Genomic DNA, 25,360 nt, shown 5'->3' on the forward strand with positions numbered 1-25,360 from the left:
TGAACCTAACAGATTTCACATCATTTCATTTTTACTGTAAATTGGTTAAAATTTACTGGAATTTACAAAGAGTCAACCCCTCAATCTAGTAACTAAACCCGTAAAAGATGTTAGCAAGAGGGTTAAAAGACTGAGCTCCTTCAACAACTCAAATAAGTCAATTGCACAGCAACTTTATTCAAGTTCCAAAATAAATGCAGCCACAACCTTAAACTATGCCTTATTTTGAAAAGAGCAAAACATAAGGGTAACAAGCGGCCAATCACAGTAAACCTTAGTTCATTTACATATAGAGATTATGCAGAAAAAATTGAAATCAATAGATGAGGCCAAGCCTTTAGTTCAAAAAAATTGAAATCAACAGATGATATCAACACAAAGGAACTTCTAGTCTCTACTGTTACAGAAATCTAAAATTGTAATGATCAGTCACTTTTTACATTTAATCTGCCATCAGCTCATTTCAGTACAGGAGTACAATACAAATATACCACCACTATTGTCATATATGAAGAATGACAATGGTTGGGTGCTGGAGCTATCTCTTTCAACCAAATTTTTATATAAATGCAAGTCCACTGTCAAGCAAATGTGTCAGAACCTATTGCCATTTGAGCAAGTAGAAAAATAACACAAATTGCATGCCAGACTACACCTGACAACAGCTGGCTTTACTTCATCTTCATTCCTTGCGCTGCCATAAATTTCAATGTTTATTATCAGAAATTCAATCATAGAACTTTTTATAAATTATATCTAGTTATCATCTGTAGAAATGTTTTTACTTGAGAATAAAATGGAGCAAGAACTTTTTCATCCGTGTGAGGAGAATATGGGATAAACAGCTATAATGCATGAATTTTTATTCACAGAGCCTCTCAGATGCTAGTTGATTTCAAAAGAGAATAGAAAGTCTGTGCAGTATTAGTTAACAGCTCCATATGGAAGTAGGCACTTGCATCCAGAAAATGACAACCCAAATCCACTTAGGTTCTTTTGTTCAATTTAAAGTTTCCTTTTTCCAATTTTTATTCCCTTCTCACAGCCTAGAATTAGCAAACAGTATCTTTCAATTAAAAGAAGAAGAAGAAAACTTGTTATGCAACCAATTATAATCCAGTCTCTAGTGTATTATGCAAGAAGATGTGCTTCTTCACTGCTTTCTGCATATGCATAAACAACATGGATTGCAAGTACATAGCATGAATCAAATATAATACCTTAACAAAACGAGGAGAACGACGAACTGATCCAGGGGACATGTTAGCCATTCTTCCAAGTTTAACTTTCTTAGACTGTCTTTTTACTTGTGAATTCTGGTTTTCCTTTGCTGGGGATTCACTTCCATCAGTTGAAACTGAAAAACCTGGGGCAGAAGCAGATATTGCGGCAGACTCTTGATAGAGAGTTGTTGAATTAGGCAAAATTCCTAGTTTGTCAAGAACAAAACAATTTCTTTTAAGAATACTGAATTACATTTATACAGACAGCTTATCAAACTTATCCATATATCCATGTTTCCCAGAAGGACCAGTTTTTCACACACCTCTTACATTTTGCTAGATTTACAAAATATACATGGAAAAGAATTCCCAAAAGAGGAACCAAAATATACAGGATTAGGGTAAAAACTCTACCGAGTGATGCAGATTCTTGAAATCTCTCTCTCATTGTTCTGACAAATTTGAATAAGCCATTGGTTCTATTCAATTCATGGATCAACTCTTTGGTGCCATCCAATTGGGGATCACATGCCAACACTGAAAATTGGGATAGCAAAACATTGAAGTCAAAAACATGCAACAGAAACAGAGTCAGAAATCAGATATAACTAACAGATAGGCAATACTCACAAGTATACATATCATCTTCATGGCGAATGATGAAAGTGTACTCCTCATATGGATTTCTCATATTAATGTGGTTGAACGTGAATTTTACTCCTAATGAAATCAAGAACTTTTACGTAGGGATTTACATAAAAAAAAGACAGCAAACTCTTTCAAAGTGAAATGGCTATTACTACCTCTTCCGCCTTCAACTCGAAAACCGAGAACCCTGTTATACCATGATATCCCCTCTTGAATATCTCCTCCATGTTCAACATCTTGGTTTTCCTTTCCTTCAGATGTTGCCAAAACCATAAATGACATGAGAATTCAGAAAACAGAAAAGGAAGAGAGCAAGAATATTGACGGATTGTGTTGCATACTTTACACTTTCAAAAGGTTAAGGCATCAAATCAAAGAAAAATATGGATTTGGAACATTTGAAAGAAACAAAGAAATTTGAATCAATTTTTTCAAATATATATGTGTGTGTGCGCGCACGCGCGTGTATAAGTTTAAGATGTTAGATGTTCTAGCATGAAATGACTCAAAATCCAAAATTTTTAATTACTCCTCCTGCCAATCGTTTTTGTATAAATTGCAATGGTGCAAACAATTCATACATCAGAGACAAACCATTAGTTAAGCTGTAGCAACATAGGTAAGAAAGATAAAATTAGCACCGACAGTTGACAAGGGATCTAGAAACTGTTACACAGTACCATGGCCATTTTTAATTACGTGTCCAGACAATTTGATAAATTCCAAGACATCTCAACCTTCCAAAACCTTCTGTACCCAACCCCTACAAACAACTGAAGCTCAATATATACCAGTTTTGTCCACAGCCCACGTTCATCAACCTTGAGATTCATTGACATGGCTATGCTAACAATCGATTTCCATATTCAAGTTGGACGTCAAAACAATAATGGACGACAAATATGCTATTCAAGTTTCACAAGAACATGCATGGGAATAAGGTCGATGCAAAAAATAAGTAATAGTCAAGGAGACGGACAAAAGACATTACCAAGAGATTGTTGGGACATAATTGCATTGCAATCATCCCTCCTAGCCAACTGAACTTGCACGGATCTTTTAAGTTCTTCTATTCTAGCTCTTGTAGCAGAAATGGAGTCCCTGATTGCCAATTGCTTAGCCTCCTTACGAGTCTTCACTATACAAAAAAAGAAGTAACGAAGAATACACTTTATTAAACATTAACAAGTTTAAGTTTAAAGCAAACTAGGATCAGCTTTGGAAACAAATTTCTTTCAGGCGAACATTGATAAAAGTTACAATATATAAAGAATAAAAAGGTGGATCCTTAGAGAATGAAAAAACCTGAAATAGATGCTGATACAAAGCCTCATACACATAGTCAAACTGGGTAAAGATAACACCAGCAGTTTTTTATACCAAAATATGAGAAATGTAGTAATCCATTATTCACATAACTCCCTTAATCTGAACATCAACTTTCTTGGCCTTTTGAGGAACTCAATCTTCTTAGATGAATCATGAAGCTTATAATATATTTTCTGTCATAAATGTCAAAGGAAATGAAGAAGATGCATTTAATTGTTCAGCTACCATGATCAAATATGCGGCTAAAGAAGTTTCTTTGGAAATTCTGCACCCAAAAAATAGATGACAGATATTTTATATGACAACTATGATTTCCAACCGCTGAAGCATCCAGCATTTCAAGACAGGATGAATTAATTATCCTTACCCGCAATTTCCCGAATTTCACGAATACACCAAGACTAAAATTCAAATCTACCCTACTTCTCTCCTCTGTCAACCAACTTCAAGAAATAACAGCATGTGTTATTCTTGCAAAAAGCATATCTTTGACACTCGAATGATTCCTTTCATGTAAGGTTCTAAATAAGTAGATAAAAATCAATTTTAAAAAAAAAAAAAAAAAAAAAAAAAAAAAAAAAAAAAAAAAGCTGAACTTCCAGAAATCAGAAATGTAGGCATAAATTACTCAAATATCAAGACATATTTTAAAACTTTAATCGTAGATAACATATACAAACCTGCTAGCACTTTAACAAAGTCATCCTCAGCTTCCCGTAAGCTAGATTTCATCTTCTGTAATTTCCCTATAAAAAGACCAATGCCATGAAAACACAGAGAGCAAATACTTCACAGCTAGTAAAATTCCCCAGTCCCATTTGTCAAATCACTCGCAAGAACCCTAATCGCACACAATATGATAAGTAAACAACACGAAAAGCCCTAACTTTCAGTAAAATTGAAATGCGACTCATCCTGACCTCGATTTTCGAGAGTCTCTTCTACTCTGGCCTTGATCGAATCCAAAGACTGAGCAAACGACGCCGTGAAAGAATCTACTTTCTGAAGTTCGAGAGAGACATCTCTTTCGCAGCTCAATCGCGAAGACTCCATTTTTGTCCGTAAAGATTCCACCGCTTCACTTTGCATTTGCATGTAGATTATTGATTGAGCGAATGCTTGCTTGTCGTGCGTGCGAGAGAGACTGTGAAATTCTTGGATTTGAATGAAAATTTGGTTTCAGCCCGCCATTTTGATTCTGCTTTTACTTGGCAGTGGACAAGGACGAGCGTTTAAAAAGTGCAGTGGAAATGGTCGAGACTTCCGAATTTCAATTTCAACAACTAACTTAAATTTTTTATTAATTAATTAAGGCCCGGTTGAGCCCATATCTTTCGGGTTCATACCGTGAGCCTAGTTTACAAGCCCAATGGCCTATTGTATGATCCATTTCTTGTGAGAATAAGCAAAAATATAAGAAATGTACTTCTTCTTCTTCTTCTTCTTCTTCTTCTGTAAACGGTTGACAAAAGGATTAGTGGATGAAAAAAGAATCTGTAGCAAAAGAAACTCCAATAATTCAATACCCTCATAGTATGGTTGAATTCCCGAGGTCAAACCTGCAACTTATTCGTTTCTTATTTTAAAAGTCAAAATTCCCCAAAATCTTATGCAATCCCTAAAATAAATCATACTACTAAAATTCATTAATTAGGGCATATGTGCCTTCTTGATAGTCTTTTTTTTTTGCGTTATTATAAAAAATATTGATTAAAATTGAAAATACACATGCAAAATTGAGCCTTTGAAAATCAGTTGTTTTGCATCAAAATGAATATAATTACTCCAGTAATTGAGATGTACTTGGCAGAAAAAACCTGCACTGCAAATTGGCCTTTCAAAAGAACTACAAGCTCTGCTATAAAGGAAAAAAAGAAGAATAAAGAGAAATTAATTCATAATATATATATTACTCCATAAAAACTCTTTCGTTGTCCATAAAATTAACTGAGAACTTCTTTAGAGCCGAAAGAGGAAAAGTTAATTAGGTCATTAGCCTCAAAAGAAGGGAAGGAAAAGGAAGGGAAGGGAAGAACATTCCAAGAACATGTACAAGAGACTGAAAGTGCTGTTAGAAATATTTATTTAATCCCATTTGAAGGTAAAATGTTTTTTTTTTTTTTTTTTTTTTTGAAAAAACACAAAAGGGTTTCCATTTGTCAAACTATTAAAGCAAGATCGAACACACCTATTTTATATTTTGTGCCATCAAATTGTGTGGTTATCCGTCTATCTTGGGCATTGGATAGAGAACCCACCTTCTCTTTTTTTTTTTTTTTTTTTCATTGTGATAATAATTATTTCTACAAATAGTAAAATCAATCAAATTAACCCATTTCTCTCCATTAAAATTGCAATAAAACCCATTTTGCAATTATTTAAGTAGGTTTGATTTTTTAATCAACTCATAAAAGAACATTTTTCTTATTTATGAATTCTCTTACCTAACATTCATAGCTTATTTTGAATAGAATGTAAAAAATAAAATAAAAATTAATTTGTGTTATCAATTGCCAATAAAAAATGTTTTTCTTTTTTAATATTTTGACCATATACATAAGTTTTCTCTTGACCATACACGTAGAAAGACCAACAAAAATAAAGGAAAAATCCAATTATTATTATTATTATTATTTTAAAGAAGCTTGATCTCTAAAGTTATGGAAGCAAATTAATAGTTAAATCCATGCATGCATGAATCAATTAAACTACAAGATCTTTGAACACTTTTCTCCCTTTTGATTTGTATTTATGTATAGATATTATTTACATATATAATTCAAATTATTTAAATGTAGTGGTTTGATTTTTTTTAAATTAGAACAAATAATTAATAGTAATTAATAACTAATTAATAAATCTTTTTGTCAAATATGGTTTTAAAAATGCGAACTTTATTCTTTTTGGCAAAAATAGTGCGTTCCCATGAAAGATTTGTACACCTTACTTACCCTGAATCTGACTGCTCCCCACCCCACTAGCAACCATAGCAAAATATAAATAAAACAAAAGAAAAAATAAATTATGTACCTTCCATCAAAGAATGTTGGGCAGAATTATTGTAACATAGGCTACACTCACTTGTCTAAAATTATTAATTTGGGGAAAAAAGTAAAGAAAAAAAAAAGTAGGCTTCCAAAAAACCACGAGTGGGAATAATATCCATTTGAAAAAAAAAAATTCAATTATTTAAATTTGGATTTTATATATATATAAAGCAAATTGGATCAATAATTTAAATAAATTCTATGTGCTAGATTTAATCAGTGCGTGCATGGTTGGGATATATTCGGTCAAGATCTTAATCAATATTTTAAAATTCAGACATTGGACTAAATTTCATTTCTTCCAACATAATAAAATTGAGACCATAATAGAATTTATGTATTCCACAGATTATGATCTATTTGTTGTTAATCAAACGGAAGAATTGTAAAATCTGAGTGTCCATTTTCAGATTGGAGGGCCTTATCGTAGACTTTGACAGTAGGTAAATTGATAGAATTAACTTTCTAACACTCACTTGATTGCCTATCCTATTCCTCACCATTAAAAGATCTTCAATGGCATGCCATAAATAAGAATGACAAATGGGTCAACTCATGGAATGAAATTTCGTAGCTTTTGACAAAAATAATGCTTATAATGCTCTTCATAGGACTATTTTCCAATATAATGTCATTTTTAACCTTTTATCAATTTAATGTTTGTTCTGATATGCAGAGAGAGTATTGCATTAAGATCACTAATTGAGTTGTGATTTCAGTGTAATAAAAAAAAATAATCAAATAGTTTTGAAATGACATTAAATTGAGAAATAGTTTTATAGAGAGCGTTATTTTTGTCAATAGCCCAGAATTTCGACACATTGCATATTGATATTTGTCAATGTCTTGTGTTATTTTGGAATAGGGTGATTTGGGCATTACTACTAAAATTATTTTTAAATGAAAATATAAATAACATAAGATGTATTAAAATTATTTTGGAGTTGGAAAGAAAATCCCAAAAAATATTATAGAAATGGAGTCATTTTCTGTTAGTGCTATGGTATATTTGTCTCATAATTGTGAAAGTAATTGAAGGTTTTGGTAACCACTTAAACTGCTCAACTGCTTCGAAAGGTATTTATATATATATATCTTAATTAGTTGGGTGCAAGGCCAAACTCATTTCAATATTTCATGTCAGCTGATAAAAACATGACAATCACTTCATCATGGTAAAATTTGCTTAATTTGAAGGGTAGAGTGTAAAAATTTTTAATTCTCTCAGTAAATTATATTTTCTGAAGATCGAATTTATATTCTCATTTTTACGAGAATTGAAATCGCTCGACACCCTGACCAATACCTAATTTGTTGTAAAAATATATCTGTTTACATAATACTTTATATAAATATTAATAACATTATACGTACATTAGAATTTAGCTTAGCTAGGGTTCGTACATATGGGGTTCTATGAACAGGATTAGAAGTAATGATTAGAGAGATTAGGAAAAGAAAACAAATGGTAGCGTGGGGGCTTGTCTAGTTTTGATAGGGTGTGTTTGTCTCTTTCTTCCATTGCTTTGCTGCCATGGACACACTTGGATTTCACTTAAGGAGCTGTCCTACCCCATGGCTTCTCCCTGCCTTCCCCATGTGCTCTCGTCTCGTGCTTAGATTCCTATCAGACACAGTTGTGAGTTTATTTTACTAAAATAATGTCACTCACGAGGTATACCCAAATTAATATATTTGAATTATTAAACCTTAAACCAAATTATGTTTTGCTTTGTCACCCATCACGTGATGCCTTAATTACTTTTTATTTAGGTTATAAAAAGTTCGATACATATATATATTTTATAATTCAGAAAAGATTATCTGATTTTATAGGTTGTGGACAGACAGATAATATTATTTTTCAATCTTTGAAGAATTTCTATTTGCTTTTTCAAATTAATTCATTTTATACCCTCACAAACTAGGGTGAGCAATAACCGGTCTGACCCAAAAACCGAATCAATCTATTTCAATCCGGCTCGATCATATTTTTTATAATTTCATAACCATTTGATTTTTGGTTCCAATTCAGTTTTATACATAATTAGACGCATTAGTATTTTATATCCAAAATATGTGATTCTGTTTGGAATGATTAACTTAAACTTGAACCATTTTTATGTTATTAGTACAGATTTAATTATATGAAAACGCATTTAATCATACTAAATTGAATCAATTCAGTTACTCAATTCTGCAACAAATGCTTAAATCAACAAAAATGATTGTATTTCTAAACGAGTTTTAGTTATAAAATTTAGGAATGAGACTTAATTAAAATCATTGATCCTCGTTCGAAATAAAACATGTATGCAAATGAAAAAAATTAATTAATTACATATTATTATATGAAATAGTATAAGATTCATATATAGTACAAATTAAATTAATGGACCTGTCATAGATCTCATTTATATTGTATCTATCCATATTTTTCTAGTTCAGGCTTGGATCTGAATCTCAACTATTTTTCTGTTTAAGATCCAAATCCTTCCTAAAACAGCATAAATATACATTTTTTTAATTCAGGTTTTCTGGAAGCATCTTTTGCTTTCAGCTTGTATGCTGTCTCACCATTTTATAAGTAGCAGCTTTAATTTAAAAGTATGGTTTTGGACATAACTCTCTAATTACGCTGAGCAAGTAGCCGTTTTAAATTAACTTGCTCATTGCATGAAATTAACACCACGCCATTTTAACTTCTGTAAATATTTTTATAGTATAAAGTTGAATATCATTACATTTTTCTTTTCACTCTTGCAAATTCTTTTTTATTATTTTGGGTAAATTTAATAAATAAAATGTACACTGATCAATGGACTAAAAGTAATTGAATAAACATAGTTTGTGAACAAAAGCTGGTTCTTTTTTTTTTTTTGCTACAAAAGAATTTAGAAATAATAAATTATTGGTTCAACTACCGTATAGTGCTAGTTGAAGCAATTGCTCTAACCAAACTCATGGAAGTTTATAGACTATGATGAAGGGATATGGACAGTTGGACACACGGTGATTTATATGAATTCAACTTAATTGAACTTTCTAAAAATCTCTACTAATTTGATTTTGTTTTTTAGAACTGATTATATATATATTTTTAAAAATATATATGAATTTTTTTAAAACTTTATAGTATATGTTAAAGATCATTTATTGTAAAATAATTTATAAAAATATTTAAATTGTGTTTGGCACGTATATTATACAACTCTACCCAAGAAGACAAAGCTGAGTCCGAGTCAGACCCCTTAAATCCTACTGGACAAATACGCATTGGTTTCAATTTCATCCATCTGTTTTGATAGGAAAAAGAAAAATATAGAAAAGAAAATGTACAGGAACACAGAAAATGATAAGAAAGCTTACACTGAAAAAGTGTAGACAAAGTCACTCACCCACTCATTCAAATTAAAATACAGTTATCTTCCCTTCCCCCCATCTCTCTTCCACCATAATCAAATGCTTAAAACACCTACCTAAAATTCCATTACTATCTCAAAGGGGAAAAGAAAAAATAAAACCATTACTCTCTGCACAAACATCATGGCCTAGCTGTTTCTTGGATCCGGAGATTCTGGGTTTCTTTCAATTTCTTTATGCCAATTCCTTTTTTTTTTTTTTTTGAATTATATATTAAAAAACATATAGCCCACGAGACATGATTTGGGTTTTATTCCGTTGTCCCTCCCTAGGCTCAAACCTTTCCTTTCTGTTCCTCTCATTGGATTTTGTAGCATAGTTGTAATGCCTGTAAATCCATGGACTCTCTTCTCCTTCTTAGTCCTCTCTTCTTTTGCTCTTCTTCTTTTTTCTTTTCCTTTTACAGCTTTCGCCGTTAACCAGCAAGGCGAAACTCTTCTTTCATGGAAGACAAACTTAAATGGATTGCCTGAAGTTTTAAAAAATTGGGTGGCTAGTGATGAAACTCCCTGTGGTTGGAATGGCATCACTTGCAATTATAACAATGAAGTGGTTGCATTGGATTTAAGGTATGTGGATTTGTTTGGAAAACTTCCCTCCAATTTCACTTTCTTGGTAACCTTAAACAAGCTCATCTTATCCGGAACCAACGTTACGGGTACAATACCTAAAGAAATCGGTTCTCTTCCCCAGTTAACATCTTTAGACTTAAGTGAGAATGCCTTAACGGGTGAAATCCCAACTGAGCTTTGTAACTTGTTCAAGCTTGAAGAACTCTATCTCAACTCAAATCGACTCACAGGCTCAATTCCAATTGAAATTGGAAACCTTACAGGCTTGAAATGGCTAACCCTTTATGATAATCAACTTAGTGGTGGCATACCATCCAGCATAGGCAAATTAAAGAATCTTGAAGTGATTAGAGCAGGTGGCAACAAGGAGCTTGAGGGCCAATTGCCACAGGAAATTGGCAACTGCAGCAATTTGGTGTTGTTAGGCTTAGCTGAAACAAGCATATCAGGTTTTCTCCCTTCAACTCTTGGCCTTCTAAAGAAACTACAAACCATTGCCATTTACACCTCCCTTCTTTCTGGCCAAATCCCACCAGAACTCGGATATTGCACCCTTCTTGAAAATATCTACCTTTATGAAAACTCGCTCACCGGATCCATCCCAAGCACATTAGGGAATCTCAGAAATCTCAAAAACTTATTGCTCTGGCAAAACAACTTAGTTGGTATCATTCCTCCGGAGTTAGGGAACTGCAACCAGATGTTGGTTATTGACATATCCATGAATTCACTCACTGGAGCAATTCCTCAAACATTTGGCAATCTAACTGCTCTTGAGGAACTCCAACTGAGCGTTAATCAAATCTCCGGCGAAATTCCGGCCGAATTGGGCAACTGCAAGAAGATTACTCATATCGAGCTCGATAACAACCAAATTACTGGGGCAATTCCCTCTGAATTGGGTAACTTATCAAATCTGACCCTGCTATTTCTGTGGCAGAACAAGCTTGAAGGCAATATACCGGCTTCCATTTCCAACTGTCAAAATTTGGAGGCTGTAGATTTATCTCAAAACGGCTTGATGGGTCCCATTCCAAAGGGAATATTTCAGCTCAAGCTACTTAACAAACTTTTGCTCCTCTCCAATAATCTTTCTGGCGAAATTCCTTCTGGGATCGGAAATTGCTCTTCTCTGATTCGGTTTCGAGCTAACAACAACAAGCTCAGTGGATCAATTCCACCGCAGATTGGAAACTTGAAGAACTTGAACTTTTTAGATCTCGGATCCAATCGTCTTACTGGGGTTATTCCGGAGGAATTCTCCGGTTGCCAGAATCTAACGTTCTTAGATTTGCATTCAAATTCTATTTCTGGTAACTTGCCACAGAGTTTAAGCCAACTTGTTTCCCTGCAACTAGTTGATTTTTCTGATAATTTGATAGAGGGCACATTGAGTCCAAGTCTTGGCTCGCTTCGCTCCCTCACCAAACTCATTCTATCGAAGAACCGGTTCACAGGCCCGATTCCTAGTCAACTTGGTTCCTGCTCCAAGCTGCAGCTATTGGACCTGAGTGACAATCAGTTCTCAGGGAGAATACCGTCCAATTTGGCCAAGATCCCATCGTTGGAAATCGCATTGAATCTGAGCTGTAACCAACTTAGCAGTCAGATTCCGGCAGAATTCACGGAGTTAGATAAGCTTGGGATCCTGGATCTGTCTTACAACCAGCTCATCGGCGATCTTCGATATCTGGCAAACTTGCAAAATCTCGTCGTGCTCAATGTCTCGCACAACAAATTATCGGGGCGGGTACCAGAAACGCCATTCTTTTCAAAACTTCCTCTCAGCGTCCTCTCCGGCAACCCCGACCTTTGCTTCTCCGGCATCCAGTGCTACGGCCCCAGTGACAGGCGCATGAAACGCGCGACGGCAGCGCGTGTGGCTATGGTGGTACTACTGTGCACAGCGTGTGCACTTCTCTTGGCGGCGCTCTACATTATCTTCGGGAGCAAAAAGCGACGTCAAGGGACCCATGAGTGCGATCTCGAAGGCGATACAGACATTGAGATGGGCCCACCGTGGGAGGTGACGTTATACCAGAAACTCGACTTGTCTATTGAGGACGTGACGCGAGCATTGACAGCTGGCAACGTCGTAGGACGTGGGCGATCCGGCGTTGTATATAGGGTGAGCCTTCCGTCCGGTTCAACAGTAGCAGTTAAAAGATTCAAATCAGCGGACAAACTCTCAGCAGCCGCATTTTCATCCGAGATTGCAACATTAGCGAGAATCCGGCACCGAAATATCGTCCGATTATTGGGATGGGGAGCGAACCGAAAAACGAAGTTACTGTTTTATGATTACATGAGTAATGGAACATTAGGAGAACTGTTACACGAAGGAACTGTTGGATCAATGGAATGGGAGACAAGGTTTAAGATAGCGTTGGGAGTAGCAGAGGGGTTAGCGTATTTACACCATGACTGCGTACCGGCCATTTTACACCGAGACGTGAAAACGCACAATATTTTGCTTGGAGACCGATACGAGGCATGTTTGGCAGATTTCGGGTTGGCTAGACTGGTTGAAGATGACCAGAGCTCGTTCTCAGCCAGCCCACAATTTGCAGGGTCCTACGGTTACATTGCACCTGGTGAGTTTTCATTTTTACAATTTTCCGGTTCTTTTCCACAACTATAGATTTGGATTGTGTTAATTATTTTCATTTTATTTATTCGCAGAGTACGCTTGCATGCTGAAAATAACAGAGAAGAGCGATGTTTATAGCTATGGAGTAGTGCTATTGGAGATAATAACAGGAAAAAAGCCAGTAGATCCATCGTTCCCAGAGGAGCAACATGTGATCCAATGGGTTAGAGAGCACCTGAAGAGCAAGAAGGACCCAGTGGAGATTCTCGACCCGAAATTACAAGGCCATCCCGATACACAAATACAGGAAATGCTTCAAGCGCTTGGAATCTCTCTCCTTTGCACGAGCAATCGCGCAGACGATCGTCCGACAATGAAAGATGTGGCAGCATTATTGAAAGAAATTCGACACGAGCCTACAATAGGAAGTGAGGGCCACAAGCCGACCACCAAACCCTCTAAAACGACAGAAACCCCGTCGTATTCATCATCTTCAGTGACCCCAGCTCAACTGTTAATGCTTCAAGGCTCTTCTAATTGTTCACTTGCTTATTCATCTTCTTCGGCTAATTATGCTCCCAAAAATCAATAGCATGCCATGCGAATTACCTCTGTAGAACAGTGAAGATTTTGTGTACTATATTGTTTACATAGGTAGTAGGCCAGGGTACATAAGGAAAAAAAAAAAAAAGTCAGCAAGTGTTTTTGACTACTGACTGAGATGGTAAATGAGGTACATATACCACGTTGATTATAAATGCTGTCTGGTTATCTAGAATCCAGAATCCCATGACTCTTGAGTTTCATGTCATCAATATAAAAATTTTCATCTTAAAAATAAATTAAAATTGTAAAAAACTAAAATTGAAAATGCACCGAGATATTTTCACTTTGTTCAAACGTGTGGCTACGGGAATTTTACAGAACTTTGTAAAAATCAGTACCAATTACAAAGAATGAAAGAAAGTGGGGTACCAGGTGAAGGAAAGAAAGGCAACAAAGAAGAATTATGGGAAAGTGATAATCAGACACGCAAACGACAAGTAGTAGTAACTAAAATTCCTCTTTCAATGTCAATCAACAATTCTGTACTGTCTGGTTGCCTGCCTCCTAATTTCATTTCTCACTCTTCTTCTTCAATTAATTATTATTTAATTTTGATTTTCGTTTTCCCTTTTTATCCCCCACACACATTATAAGTGCTAGCTTTGTCCCAATTGATAATAAATAGAAATTAATTGTTTTTTTTGTCTTTTCCGAACGCAGAGTTAACTGTTAACCGGGACAAACAAGTGATGAAAGTTGGGCTTTATCGTCCTTTTTATGCAGTGACGATCACGTGATGCACATGCAAAATAACACGAGTACATTTTGCTTAATACCTAATGGGCCCCCACCAAACGTCAGATCAGATCTTTGGGAGGATTCTAATACCTATCCTGACCCTGTTGTTGTTGTTGGGACCTAAAAATGTTTTTGCAGTTTTAACTTTAGTAACTTCTAATTAACGGACTTTAACGTATGAATTATGATACTGTGCTCTGCGCCTCCACACATGCATTTGGAATCGGTTCCTACATCCCACGTTTATCTAATCCAACTCATGCCTTCGACGGACTAAACTTTTATCAAACTATTACTAAAAAGTTGCCTGTGAACATAAAAGATAAGAGTGAGTGAAATAATTGAAAGGCCAACCCTGCAAACAAAATTATACTTGAACTTTAATACTTAACAAATCAAGTCCCAAGAAGTGTCTATGAAGATCAACATCACACCAAACAAGGAGACAGATGAACAATCACATCCTTATAAGATTTGAAAAATCAAAATGCTCGAAGCATCTGCCTTGATTTGGACGACCACAAAGCAAATAGGTAAAGAGAGAAAGAGGTCAGAGGCGAGTGAGTGCATTGGAATATACAAAAGGATGGGAGAAGAGGATAAAGATTGCAATTTAAGCCATCTTTTTTATTTGTTATTTTATCAATTTTAAAAGGATCGACGTGAAACAACTTTTTCATATTGATGTTATGTACAGAGAAAGCAATGCCCCTCGTAGCTTAAAAACTTGAAATACTATGTAGAGAAGGGGAATACAGAAAATTATCATTTATTGAAGAAAGTAACAAGGCAAACATCACTTGTATGTGCGAAATATGCTAAAAAGATCAGACCTTTACTCCTCAAAACATTCTCGTATTACTGATGTCCATCCCACATTCTTGCATTTAGCAGAAACCCAACATATATTTTAAGTTAAAATTCTTCAACGAAACATCTAATATGTTACTGTCTATTTTGTGGCTCAGCGGTGGAAATTACACAGAACTTAAAGAGGCTTAGTTATAGAGATCATCATCGTCTCCAGCAGCTGTTGCTGAAGCAAATGGATCTGAAGCTCCTCCAGCTGCAGCATTCTCAGAGTGATCTGAAAACCTAAACTCACTTCCAATACCACGAGATTGTTGCAGGGTCTGAGCAAAGAGCTGATACTTCCTGATGTCAGCATCACTAACACTTCGGCGGGCATACTTCATTGATTCCTCAAAATGAGCTGCCTTTATCTCAGGGACTTCATCAACATCATCTTCTTCCATGGCCTCAGGGTTCTCTTGCTTCCTTTTCTCTCTCTCAATATCCTGTCATTTTTTAAAATTGTTAATGAAAGCACAATAATACAACATAGGTGACATCAGTAGGTCATTATCCTAACACAAACTAAAAACAAAGCACTTCCAATGAAAACCCATTACCTTCTCAATATTTTCTCTAATTGCATATTTGCAAGCACGCTGGCAAATTTCAGTGATATCTGCGCCACTAAAACCATGAGTATGTCGTGCAAGAGCAGTCAGGTCAACATCCCTGGAGACAGGTGACTTGCGCAAACATGCTTTAAATATCTGAAGACGGGAAGCTTCATCAGGTAGAGGGATATAAATCAACTGGTCCAAGCGACCAGGCCTAAGCAATGCTGGGTCAATAATATCTGGCCTGTTTGTTGCACCAATGATAAACACTGTCTTTTTAGCTGTCATTCCATCCATTTCTGTCAGAAGTTGATTCAAGACTCTATCTGCAGCACCCCCAGCATCTCCAACAGAGCTACCGCGCTGGAAGCAGAGAGAAGCAAATGCAAAATTGTATAAGCAATTGAAAACTAGAATAAACTGTAGTTAACTAATTGAAAGTGCTGAACACAGGAAGGACACCCTCTGATAAATGCAAGTGTGAATACCTGAGTTGCAATTGAATCAAGTTCATCAAAGAAAAGTACACAAGGAGCAGATTGCCGTGCTTTGTCAAATATTTCCCGCACGTTTGCTTCACTTTCTCCAAACCACATAGTCAGAAGCTCAGGACCTTTAACACTTATGAAGTTGGCCTGGCATTCATTTGCAATTGCTTTTGCGAGTAAGGTTTTACCACAACCAGGAGGTCCATAAAAGAGAACACCTTTAGAAGGTGACATGCCAAATTTCTCGAACTTCTCTGGATGTTCAACAGGATATTGGACAGTCTGCCAGTAGCAACAAACTTATTAGTATATGATTCAATCCTATAAAGAATGGAAGAAAGAAGGGGAAATGCCAAAGTCATATTGAACATATTTCAAAGGTGAAAATCATTAAATATCAATAGATCACAAACCTCTTGAAGCTCTCTTTTAACATTTTCCAATCCACCAATGTCTTCCCATGAGACATTAGGAACCTCCACAACCTATAAAACGTAGAAAATATGTTTTATTATTCCCAGTGGAAATAAAGAACACTATCAAACAGGAACACACAAGTGCTCACACAGAAACGTGTTATTCTCAGGAAACACACAAGTATCTTCAAGAACCATTTACAATTAGCATAATTGCAACAATTTATATGTCCATGTGTACTCACTGTTTCACGTAAGGCTGATGGATTTGAAGATCCCAATGCAGTCTGGAAGTGTTCATTGGTCACGGCCATTGAGTTTAACACCTCAGCATCGATTGTCTCATCCTCCAAGTCAATGACATCCATTTTCTCTCTAATACACTGAAGAGCAGCCTCTGTGCAAAGGGCAGCAAGATCAGCACCAACATAACCATGTGTATCTTTTGCAACTCTTTCAAGATCAACCTGAAACAAAATATCAGTTGAACGTCAGTTCATACATTAATTTTTAGAGCAACATCTAATACATGAGAAGAATGTAGTTGTCCAGTCACTCACATCTTCAGCAAGTTTCATGTTTTTAGTATGTATTCTGAGAACTTCCAAACGTCCAATTTCATCTGGCACACCGATGTCAATCTCTCTATCAAATCTCCCATATCTCCTCAGAGCTGGGTCAATACTGTTAGGCCTATTGGTAGCTCCCATAACAATAACATGTGCCCTGCTCTTAAGGCCATCCATTAACGTCAAAAGTTGCGATACTATACGCCTCTCCACCTCACCATGGGTCTTTTCCCTCTTTGGAGCAATAGAATCAATCTCATCAATAAAGATAATGGATGGAGCATTCTTTTCAGCTTCCTCAAATGCCTTCCTCAAGTTGCTCTCACTCTCACCAGCCAACTTTGACATAATCTCAGGACCATTAATTAAAAAGAAGAATGCACCTGTTTCATTTGCTACAGCTCTTGCGATCAGAGTTTTTCCAGAACCAGGTGGCCCATAGAGCAAAATACCTTTGGGAGGCTTCACACCAATTGATTTGAAAAGTTGTGGGTGCCTAAGAGGAAGTTCTACTAGCTCACGAATCTGAGCCATTTGCTTCCTAACACCACCAACATCATCATAGCCCACCTCATTCAATCTCTCCTCATCCTCACGCTTGATAGGCTCTCCTTCACAGAATATTTCAGTGTCTGGTGCAACAACACAATATTCACCAGGGTCTGTCTCAATCACTTTAAATTCAACACTTCGCATACCACCCCTGACCAAGAATAGGTCACCCTTCCTCACAGGCCGGTAAGATTCCAAGAAATATGCTGGTGAGCCCAAAAAAATCATCCTTAGATTATCATAAGAAAACATAATTTAACTGCAAAACGAGAAAATGGGTCACAATGCAAATTCAAAAACAAGAAACTCACGCTTTAAATATGCATCGAAGAGATTGCCTGTAACACCCTCAATAGTGTCGTCAATTGGAAGAATGTGGACCCTCTTCCCATACTTCACATCAGGACATTGATGGACAGAAACCACATCTCCAAGGCGTACTCTAAGATTAGATCTGACGACTTTGTTCATTCTGATTTTGGGTTCTTCGCATTGTTCGTCAGCGAGAACAATGCAAACTGTGTCTCTTCTCTTTTTCCCCTGTGCATTAGAGGGAAAGAAAAGGAATGAACTGAGAATCAAAATTCTTAAAGAGTACAAAAGGTAATACAGTGTTAACCAGAAATATAGTTACCTTAATTAGTACAGTATCTCCCCTAAAAAGTTGAAGCTTTTCCATGGTATCAGGATGCATAGAAACCACAGAATTATCATCATTAATGGCCTCATCAACAACAAGACGGTTGGGAGACTTCTTTCTCTCCAAAATTGCAGTGGAATAATCTCTTTTACCACTTTTTCTGTAATTTATATAGCCAAACAACACAAAAACATATTGAATTAACAGAAGACAACAATGACTAGCTACAAAACAGTTACATTTGATCAGAAGAAGCACATAAAAATAATATAAAACTATTCTTCCAAACAGAAAACCATCAAAACAACATTCTAATTTTCACCAACAAGGTCATGCCTTCGGTTTAAAGAAAGTTCAAAGCTTTGTGAACAAATACCAAAGAACATAAAACTAACACAGGCAGAAATACACTCAAAAAACAACAATCGAACAAAATGAAAATTAAGATGCCACGTACGGGTCAGAGGAAGAAGAGGGCTGGCTAGAGCTTGGATCCGCCATCGATAACAAGAAATTGTGTCCTTTCTAATACAGCTGTGTTAGGGTTTACGAGTTTCAATCGTGTTAGTTACTAACCAATGAAGAGAATGAACCTCTGATAAACTTAATACGAACTTTCTTTCTTCGATATTTATAGGAAATAGAAAAGAGGAATCGTCGCTGATCATGGTTTTTCAACTTTTCAGTAGGACTCGGGATTAGTTTCGGATTGGTATATACCGGAAACCGCCTACCGCTAGTTACGCAGACGGGTCTCTATCCAATGAATTTTTCCCAGCAAGTGTTGTTTCCACTCAAGGCTCGCCACGTCAGAGCATCTGTAAGGAGAACAATCATCCACTTCGTTAAATCATATACAAGTAACTCTACGGCTGGCCGTTTGTATCTTTTTTTGTTTATTTCGCAATAAATAAGTAAATTCCATCGTCGTTCAACGCCAGTTCTTTAACTGATAGTATAAGTTAGACTTTCGAGGGCGTGAGTTTGAAACGACCAGTCGTGCAATTGCTGCAAACTGAGTTGCTCAAGAAGACGAATTAAGAAAATCTGGTGCTTTGGTTCCCCAATCTCCCTGCATGGTCTTCCAAAGCGACGAGAGGGAGAGAGAGATGGGTATAGAGATTGGAGGGCAAATAGAGAAAGTGAATGGTAAAGAACTGAGCTATAATGAGTTCATCGAGAGATATTTAGCAAAGAACCAACCAGTGGTGTTAACGGGTCTCATGGACGACTGGAGAGCTTGCGAAGATTGGGTCACTGCTGATGGCTTCCCGAATCTTCAATTCTTTTCTACCCTTTTTGGTAAATCCAAAGTTCAGGTATCCACTTGATCATTTTCACCTTTTTTATAATTTTAGGACAATGGTTCTATGAATTTCTTTTCTTTTCCTTTTGAAACTATAGCTTTTTTTTTTTTTTTTTTCTTTTCAAGGTCGCAGATTGTGGGACTAGAGAATTTACGGATCAGAAGAGAGTAGAAATGACAGTTTCAGAATTCATTGACAATTGGGTTGAGGGTAATGCTTCTCATGATGTGGACAATGAAAAATCCTTGCTATATTTGAAGGATTGGCACTTTGTAAAGGTACAGTTTTTAGGTTATTTTGCATTTGCAGTTTCAGTTTTTCTTTCGGTCCACAGTTTAATTTCCATGTCTTCCACATCACTTAACTGAAACAAAGTGATTCTTGGAATGATCAAGTCTCCGTTCGATTAAATGGTACAACATGTAATCAAATGTTGAATTTCTTTATTTTTTTTTAAAATTATGTAATCATCTTGAACATGGTTTTTGATGGGAAAGAGCGAGCTGCAACCTTTTAGGGGTGGTTGCAAATAAGAGTTGCTCTTAATAATGTCTTTTTGTGGATGTTACATTAGTTAATAGGAGTCTAAGGAAGGTTTTAGAAAATAAAGATACTTTGATGCCAGGTTGACACCTGAGAAGAACTCTGCAATCACCTTGTATGCATGGAAACTTTACATGGTGCTAAGAAGCAGGCAATTTTGGCATCCATCACAGTGGTCACTGTCTAATTTAGAATAAAACATTCTTTCTAGTTCATCATTGGGCCTCCACGTCTTTGATTCTCATTGAAATTGTGCATTGATCAAATTTGTAGTCAGCCAATTATGTAAAAGAGAAAAGGAGGAACTGAGGAAGTATAAGCTATAGATTTTGATTATATCAGTCTTTTTTTTTTTTTTTTTTAATAAAGGAAGCACTTGAGCAACTTAGAAATCATTTTGAAATGTAACTCAAAAGCCAATGTGGACGTACTTGCTTTTGCATAATTCATTTTTACTCAGCTGCAAGCATGCCACCATTTATTCCATCGTCATCGTGAACTGTGAATATGTCGATTTGAAGTATCCTTCTGTGGTAATTAATTCACTCTTGGTATAAGATTTGATGGGATTGGTTTTGCCGAAAACTTAATGTAATTACTTTTCCTTCAGGTGCAGATTCTAATTTTGCAGTTTTGTTAATAAAAGAGTCTTAACAACCAAGAGGTTATTTCCACTACCTGTCGCACCATTGTGTCTATCGTGCATAAGTTAGAGCCTTGGTCGTTCGACTGTCTCACCTGTTTTCTTATCTTCTTTTATCTTAATTCTCAGGAATACCCTGAATATGTAGCATACAGAACCCCAATATATTTTTCTGATGACTGGCTCAACCTATATCTCGACCATCATTGCATCCATAAAGATCCTGTCACTTACCAGGACAATAATGAAATATGCTGCTCGGACTATCGTTTTGTTTATATGGGAGCAAAAGGTGAGCATAGTTGTTGAGAACTTATTATGTTTCTTGTAAGATATAAGATGTGGGTCAAGTTTGTATTGCCTATTAGTTTGTTTTTGTGTAGTTAAACTTCATCCTGAAGGAAACTTATAAAACTTTTAATATTATGGGCAGGATCTTGGACTCCTCTTCATGCTGATGTTTTCAGGTCATACAGTTGGTCAGCAAATGTTTGTGGGAAGAAGAAGTGGCTTTTTCTGTCTCCTCCCCAGTGTCATCTTATATTTGACAGGTATGTCTATAACTACTTTTCTATATATATATATATATATATATATATATATATTACTAATTCAATAGATATTGTATAAACAGGCTCATATCATGCTGCAAGTGGAACTAACTCTAAGTCCCTTATCTTCCAAATATTTTGCCCCTTAAAACAGTGAAAATCCTTTACAGTGCTATATGAAATTGAAACACAAGGAAACATCAACTCATTGGAATTCTCTTGTTTATCCAAAAATCAATTATACCAAGAATTTCCTATGCAATCAAACTGGCAACAATTGACTTTCTGTTCTCTGTCAAAATTTGCTTTGGATAAATTTGTGTTCTTTATGTGTACCTAGTCACCAGCCATTAAACAAGCAACCTTATATCCTAATCCTATTGCCAAAATTTACATCAATTTTTCTGTGTCAACAACAATAAGAATGGTTTTATTGTTTTTGAAATTTCATCTCCATCTTGATCCAGGAACTTGAAGAACACTGTTTATAACATATTTGATGATGTTAGCGAAACGATATTTCCAGGTTTTAAGAAGGTAACCTAATCTATATCATCATATTATAGTTTCTATTTCCCGCACTATTTTAAATGTGTTTGTGCGTTTGTATTGCTCATGTTGCGAGTGTAGGCTATCTGGTTGGAATGCATTCAGGACTGCAACGAAATTATCTTTGTGCCTAGTGGATGGTATCATCAAGTTCATAATCTGGTATCTTGCACTCTGTTTCATTTTTTATCTTACACATGCAAATATGGTACTATTTGTGCTTGATCACCCCTCATTATGAAAGTATTCAACATTTAAAAGGGAATCTCGTTACTTTTACTATAAATGCAAGTTAGATCTAGGAAATGGGCCATTTGAAGCTCATTTATCATTATTTTTGAAAACTTGACTTTAGGGTGCCAATTCTATGGGACAAAGCATTTTCACATAGGAATCTAGTTATTTACTTATTTTGCTTCAAACCTTGAACTGTTATATTTTCAGGAAGATACAGTATCGATAAACCACAATTGGTTCAATGCATATAATCTTTGTTGGGTGGTAAGTAAAGTTTAGTAATTCATAATGGAAAGTCATATATCTGAATAAAATTAGGGAAGGCAAGAACTCTTAATTAATTTTCTTGTTCCTTCAGTGGGATTTGCTATGGAAAGACTACAAGGAGGCAAAAGAGTACATAGAAGACATCAGGGATATCTGTGATGATTTTGAAGGTGTCTGCCAACGCAATCTTGCAGCTAACACAGGTGAATTATTAGATAGTGGAATAATAATTTATTATAGCATATTTCATTGTTAATCTTTCTTTCTTTCTTTCTTTCTTTCTTTCTTTTTTTTTTCCCCCCAGATATGTGCTGATGCAGTTAAATAGGCTGAAGCCAAAATTTTTGTTACGGTCATCTCCTAACCAGACAGTCTTCTATTTACAAAATTGGCACCAATAAAAGCTCCCTTGCATTTTCTTAACTGCTAGAGTCTAAAAATCATTGGTTTGTCTGCACAAGGCTCCATCATGTAGTATTTTACTTGGTGCAAGTCATAAAATTTTCTATATGCAATGAATGAATTTCTTTAGGCATCTTTAACTCAAAATACATCAGCCGAAATTTGGTGGCTGTTGAAAGTGTTTATCCACTAAATTTGAGCATGAAGCTGCATGTATTTAGCTCTTTCTTAAGCTAGCATAATGTACTGACTAAAGTTGCTTAGTTAAGTTAACCTTCCAGCCATGGGATTATAATGAAGATTTGAATTGGTTCGCTGTCTATTCTTTTAGTCAATTGAACATTTGTTGGTTTCAGGTTGTGTTGACAATTCGTAGCGTTCCCATTACATGTGCCCTTAAAATGATGATGCTTATGAGATTATACAAAACCGATGCTGTGTACTGATTAGTTGTTTTTTAGCAGGCATGAATTTTATAGATTTCTTTATCTTCCTGGCACGTTTCTTCTTGGCCAATGCTGTTCAACTCTACTGTCGATGCAGAGACAATAAAATCTTATTCAGCAGATCATACAAAGTGAATCAGCAATTAGCTATCAATTTAACTTCAATACAGAAAATTGCACTTAAAATGAAATCCAGTGAAGGGGTGGCTGCAAATGGAGGCTTCTTCTTGGATTTGAAAGAAACTTTGGATGATCCTGAGTTTCTTAAGCTGTGTTCTGACATGGGCAGAACATATGGTGTGATACATGAACAACAGGAATGGAATAGCAATACCAAGAAAGCTTTGGTAATTGATCTTTTAGAGTATAGTTCTTCAATCTGTAGTTTTGAAGATTTTGTTAACTTCATAGACTATGTTATAACAAAACTTGGAAACACTTGCTGTGAGGAAAATATTTTGCAGCCTACATTAGATTGCTAGCGAATCGTCAAAGATTTAATGCTGTAATTTTCATATTCCACTGTTAATTTTTATGTATTCCAAATTAGGACATTCAACTCTTTCTAATTTATTCAATTGGGATACTGATGATTATATACATATCCTAAACCTAAATCATACACTATGCCCAATTTAATAGGCCCAAGCCCAAAATGCTTAGCGTTTGTCGTCATTCGTAAACGGCGTCGTAATTGGCCGAGCACAAAAATCTGGTGCTTTCGAGTTTGGTCGTCTCCGCCAAAACGGAAGAGATTGGTTTTGCCAACTAAACAGGTGATAGTTCTATGACGGAAGATTGCAAAATCAAGGGTTTCAAAGGGCACTGGTGATAATTTTCTCACGCTAGAATTGTGAATCTCTCTCCATTTTTATGATGATTGAGTTGTTCATCGGAAGATGACAATGCTTCTTTCATGGCGACTCCATATATGTCAAACGACGAAATCTCTGTCCTGTTTGCAAATGCGAAGATTTCGAAGAAATGGTGTCTGCTAATAGAGTGATTAACTTGGAAAAGGGGAATCCAGTGTAATTATGCAAAGAAGGTTATGTCTCTTAGGACAGGAGTTAGCACTAGTCGTTTTTAGCGTTTATCAAACGTGTACTGGCGTGAACGACGTAACGGACTCATTGCGCAAAGTTGTCGTTTTCTTTTGATAGAAACCGTTGATTTGGGTTAATTAATTGTTTTGAGCACGTGCATTGCCGTTTTACTGAACTACATTAGCGCCTGGGTTCAATGTTAACCAGAGGAAAATAATTTCCCTTCCCATTCGTCTATCAAACTCATCTTCGGCTCTACAGAGATTAAGGAAACAGTGGTTGAAGGACAAGTCATTCAATTAAATAGCCAGTCATTAACTCAAACGACCCGAGCCGGCACAACGGCCTGCTGCCATAACCTCCACCGCCACACCGACACTACAACCGTGACATCTGGTAATTCTTTCATAAACGGCATATCTCATGATTTTCCCAAACCATATTGTTCATTTTACTTCTCTTTCTCACAGAGTTACAGTCTTGTAAATTTTCTATTTTTATGTTGTCCGTGTAGCATATCCATGAAATTATATCTTCTTGTTTCTCTATTCCGATTTTTCATTGGTATGGATGATGATCCTCCCATCACAAAAGAATTCAATACTTTGACAAACTAATATAATTGCTTCTAGTTAGACCCAAGTATCAACTTCATCAAATGGGTAACTCCAAGCCCATTTCAAAGGGCAATATGATTGGGCTTGCGTGATAAAAATTGTGACTTTAATGTTCCAATTTTATGTGACAAAGCATTTTTAGAGTACAGGTATTTCTATATTCATTTTGTTTGTGTATTCATATATTTGTTTCTTCAAGGTGGTTCTCAACCACAACACTCGAGGAAAATCTATCTTTCTTTATATTTATTTGAATAAGAATAGGATTTAGGAAGCTAACCATGACTCAGTAATTATCCAATTCACTATATATGGATTGGTAGTTCTTTTAGGACTTAGGAGGCAAGAACTTTAGATGAACCTGGGTAATTTCTTTAACTGTGGATTGATGTGGGCAGAACTTATGTGCTGGTATAATAGCAACAGAACTGAAAGAATGGTACAAATCAGTAGTTGACGTTTTGGACTCTAATTCTTCTATTTTTACCCTTGGAAGTTACTG

At 35.8% G+C, this 25,360-nt stretch overlaps 4 protein-coding genes across 5 annotated transcripts; 2 read left to right on the forward strand and 2 right to left on the reverse strand.

The window, feature by feature from the left end:
- Positions 1-296: 296 nt before the first annotated feature.
- LOC105640338 (kinetochore protein) lies at positions 297-4,471 on the reverse strand. Its single transcript, XM_012224620.4, has 8 exons — positions 4,121-4,471; positions 3,881-3,946; positions 2,863-3,009; positions 2,027-2,122; positions 1,854-1,943; positions 1,638-1,760; positions 1,221-1,429; positions 297-694 (listed from the first exon to the last, which is right to left on the reverse strand). Exons 1-8 carry the CDS (start codon positions 4,293-4,295, stop codon positions 683-685), a joined length of 918 nt encoding a protein of 305 aa, XP_012080010.1. The 5' UTR covers positions 4,296-4,471; the 3' UTR covers positions 297-682.
- A 5,374-nt stretch (positions 4,472-9,845) lies between these two features.
- On the forward strand, positions 9,846-13,610 carry LOC105640339 (uncharacterized). The gene is made up of 2 exons (XM_089715510.1): positions 9,846-12,836; positions 12,925-13,610. Exons 1-2 carry the CDS (start codon positions 9,995-9,997, stop codon positions 13,422-13,424), a joined length of 3,342 nt encoding a protein of 1,113 aa, XP_089571636.1. The 5' UTR covers positions 9,846-9,994; the 3' UTR covers positions 13,425-13,610.
- A 1,319-nt stretch (positions 13,611-14,929) lies between these two features.
- Positions 14,930-18,922, reverse strand: LOC105640340 (cell division cycle protein 48 homolog). Its single transcript, XM_012224622.4, has 9 exons — positions 18,708-18,922; positions 18,245-18,410; positions 17,922-18,150; positions 17,050-17,816; positions 16,735-16,956; positions 16,487-16,558; positions 16,074-16,355; positions 15,589-15,948; positions 14,930-15,474 (listed from the first exon to the last, which is right to left on the reverse strand). The coding sequence occupies exons 1-9, from the start codon at positions 18,749-18,751 to the stop codon at positions 15,175-15,177; spliced, it is 2,442 nt and encodes an 813-aa protein (XP_012080012.1). The 5' UTR covers positions 18,752-18,922; the 3' UTR covers positions 14,930-15,174.
- Positions 18,923-19,191: 269 nt separating this feature from the next.
- LOC105640341 (2-oxoglutarate (2OG) and Fe(II)-dependent oxygenase superfamily protein) lies at positions 19,192-23,754 on the forward strand. Of its 2 annotated transcripts, none has more exons than XM_012224623.4 (9): positions 19,192-19,569; positions 19,683-19,835; positions 20,873-21,035; positions 21,177-21,294; positions 21,762-21,831; positions 21,925-22,005; positions 22,288-22,344; positions 22,439-22,550; positions 23,214-23,754. In XM_012224623.4, the coding sequence occupies exons 1-9, from the start codon at positions 19,327-19,329 to the stop codon at positions 23,675-23,677; spliced, it is 1,461 nt and encodes a 486-aa protein (XP_012080013.1). In that variant the 5' UTR covers positions 19,192-19,326; the 3' UTR covers positions 23,678-23,754. The 2 variants fall into 2 exon arrangements, with proteins under 2 accessions (XP_012080013.1, XP_089571895.1); XM_089715769.1 differs by lacking the exon at positions 23,214-23,754 and adding an exon at positions 22,652-23,069.
- Positions 23,755-25,360: the final 1,606 nt, after the last annotated feature.

The sequence above is a fragment of the Jatropha curcas genome, chromosome 10, assembly GCF_041381405.1.
Source record: "Jatropha curcas cultivar XTBG-Jc1 chromosome 10, XTBG_Jcur_1.0, whole genome shotgun sequence".
In the NCBI taxonomy this organism is placed as follows: Eukaryota; Viridiplantae; Streptophyta; class Magnoliopsida; order Malpighiales; family Euphorbiaceae; genus Jatropha; species Jatropha curcas.

What these genes read in the sequence shown, in the direction of transcription:
- LOC105640338 (XM_012224620.4), bottom strand. Translation starts at nt 4,295, where the DNA reads ATGCAAATGCAAAGTGAAGCGGTGGAATCTTTACGGACAAAAATGGAG. An exon ending in AGAGACTCTCGAAAATCGAG is followed by an intron (nt 3,947 to 4,120) that starts GTCAGGATGAGT and finishes GTCTTTTTATAG; the next exon opens with GGAAATTACAGAAGATGAAA. An exon ending in TCAAGAATCTGCATCACTCG is followed by an intron (nt 1,430 to 1,637) that starts GTAGAGTTTTTA and finishes TTGACAAACTAG; the next exon opens with GAATTTTGCCTAATTCAACA.
- LOC105640339 (XM_089715510.1), top strand. Translation starts at nt 9,995, where the DNA reads ATGCCTGTAAATCCATGGACTCTCTTCTCCTTCTTAGTCCTCTCTTCT. An exon ending in CTACGGTTACATTGCACCTG is followed by an intron (nt 12,837 to 12,924) that starts GTGAGTTTTCAT and finishes ATTTATTCGCAG; the next exon opens with AGTACGCTTGCATGCTGAAA.
- LOC105640340 (XM_012224622.4), bottom strand. Translation starts at nt 18,751, where the DNA reads ATGGCGGATCCAAGCTCTAGCCAGCCCTCTTCTTCCTCTGACCC. An exon ending in CTTCGATGCATATTTAAAGC is followed by an intron (nt 17,817 to 17,921) that starts GTGAGTTTCTTG and finishes TGGGCTCACCAG; the next exon opens with CATATTTCTTGGAATCTTAC. An exon ending in CATCAGCCTTACGTGAAACA is followed by an intron (nt 16,559 to 16,734) that starts GTGAGTACACAT and finishes TACGTTTTATAG; the next exon opens with GTTGTGGAGGTTCCTAATGT.
- LOC105640341 (XM_012224623.4), top strand. Translation starts at nt 19,327, where the DNA reads ATGGTCTTCCAAAGCGACGAGAGGGAGAGAGAGATGGGTATAGAGATT. An exon ending in TGTCATCTTATATTTGACAG is followed by an intron (nt 21,295 to 21,761) that starts GTATGTCTATAA and finishes ATCTTGATCCAG; the next exon opens with GAACTTGAAGAACACTGTTT. An exon ending in ATCATCAAGTTCATAATCTG is followed by an intron (nt 22,006 to 22,287) that starts GTATCTTGCACT and finishes TTATATTTTCAG; the next exon opens with GAAGATACAGTATCGATAAA.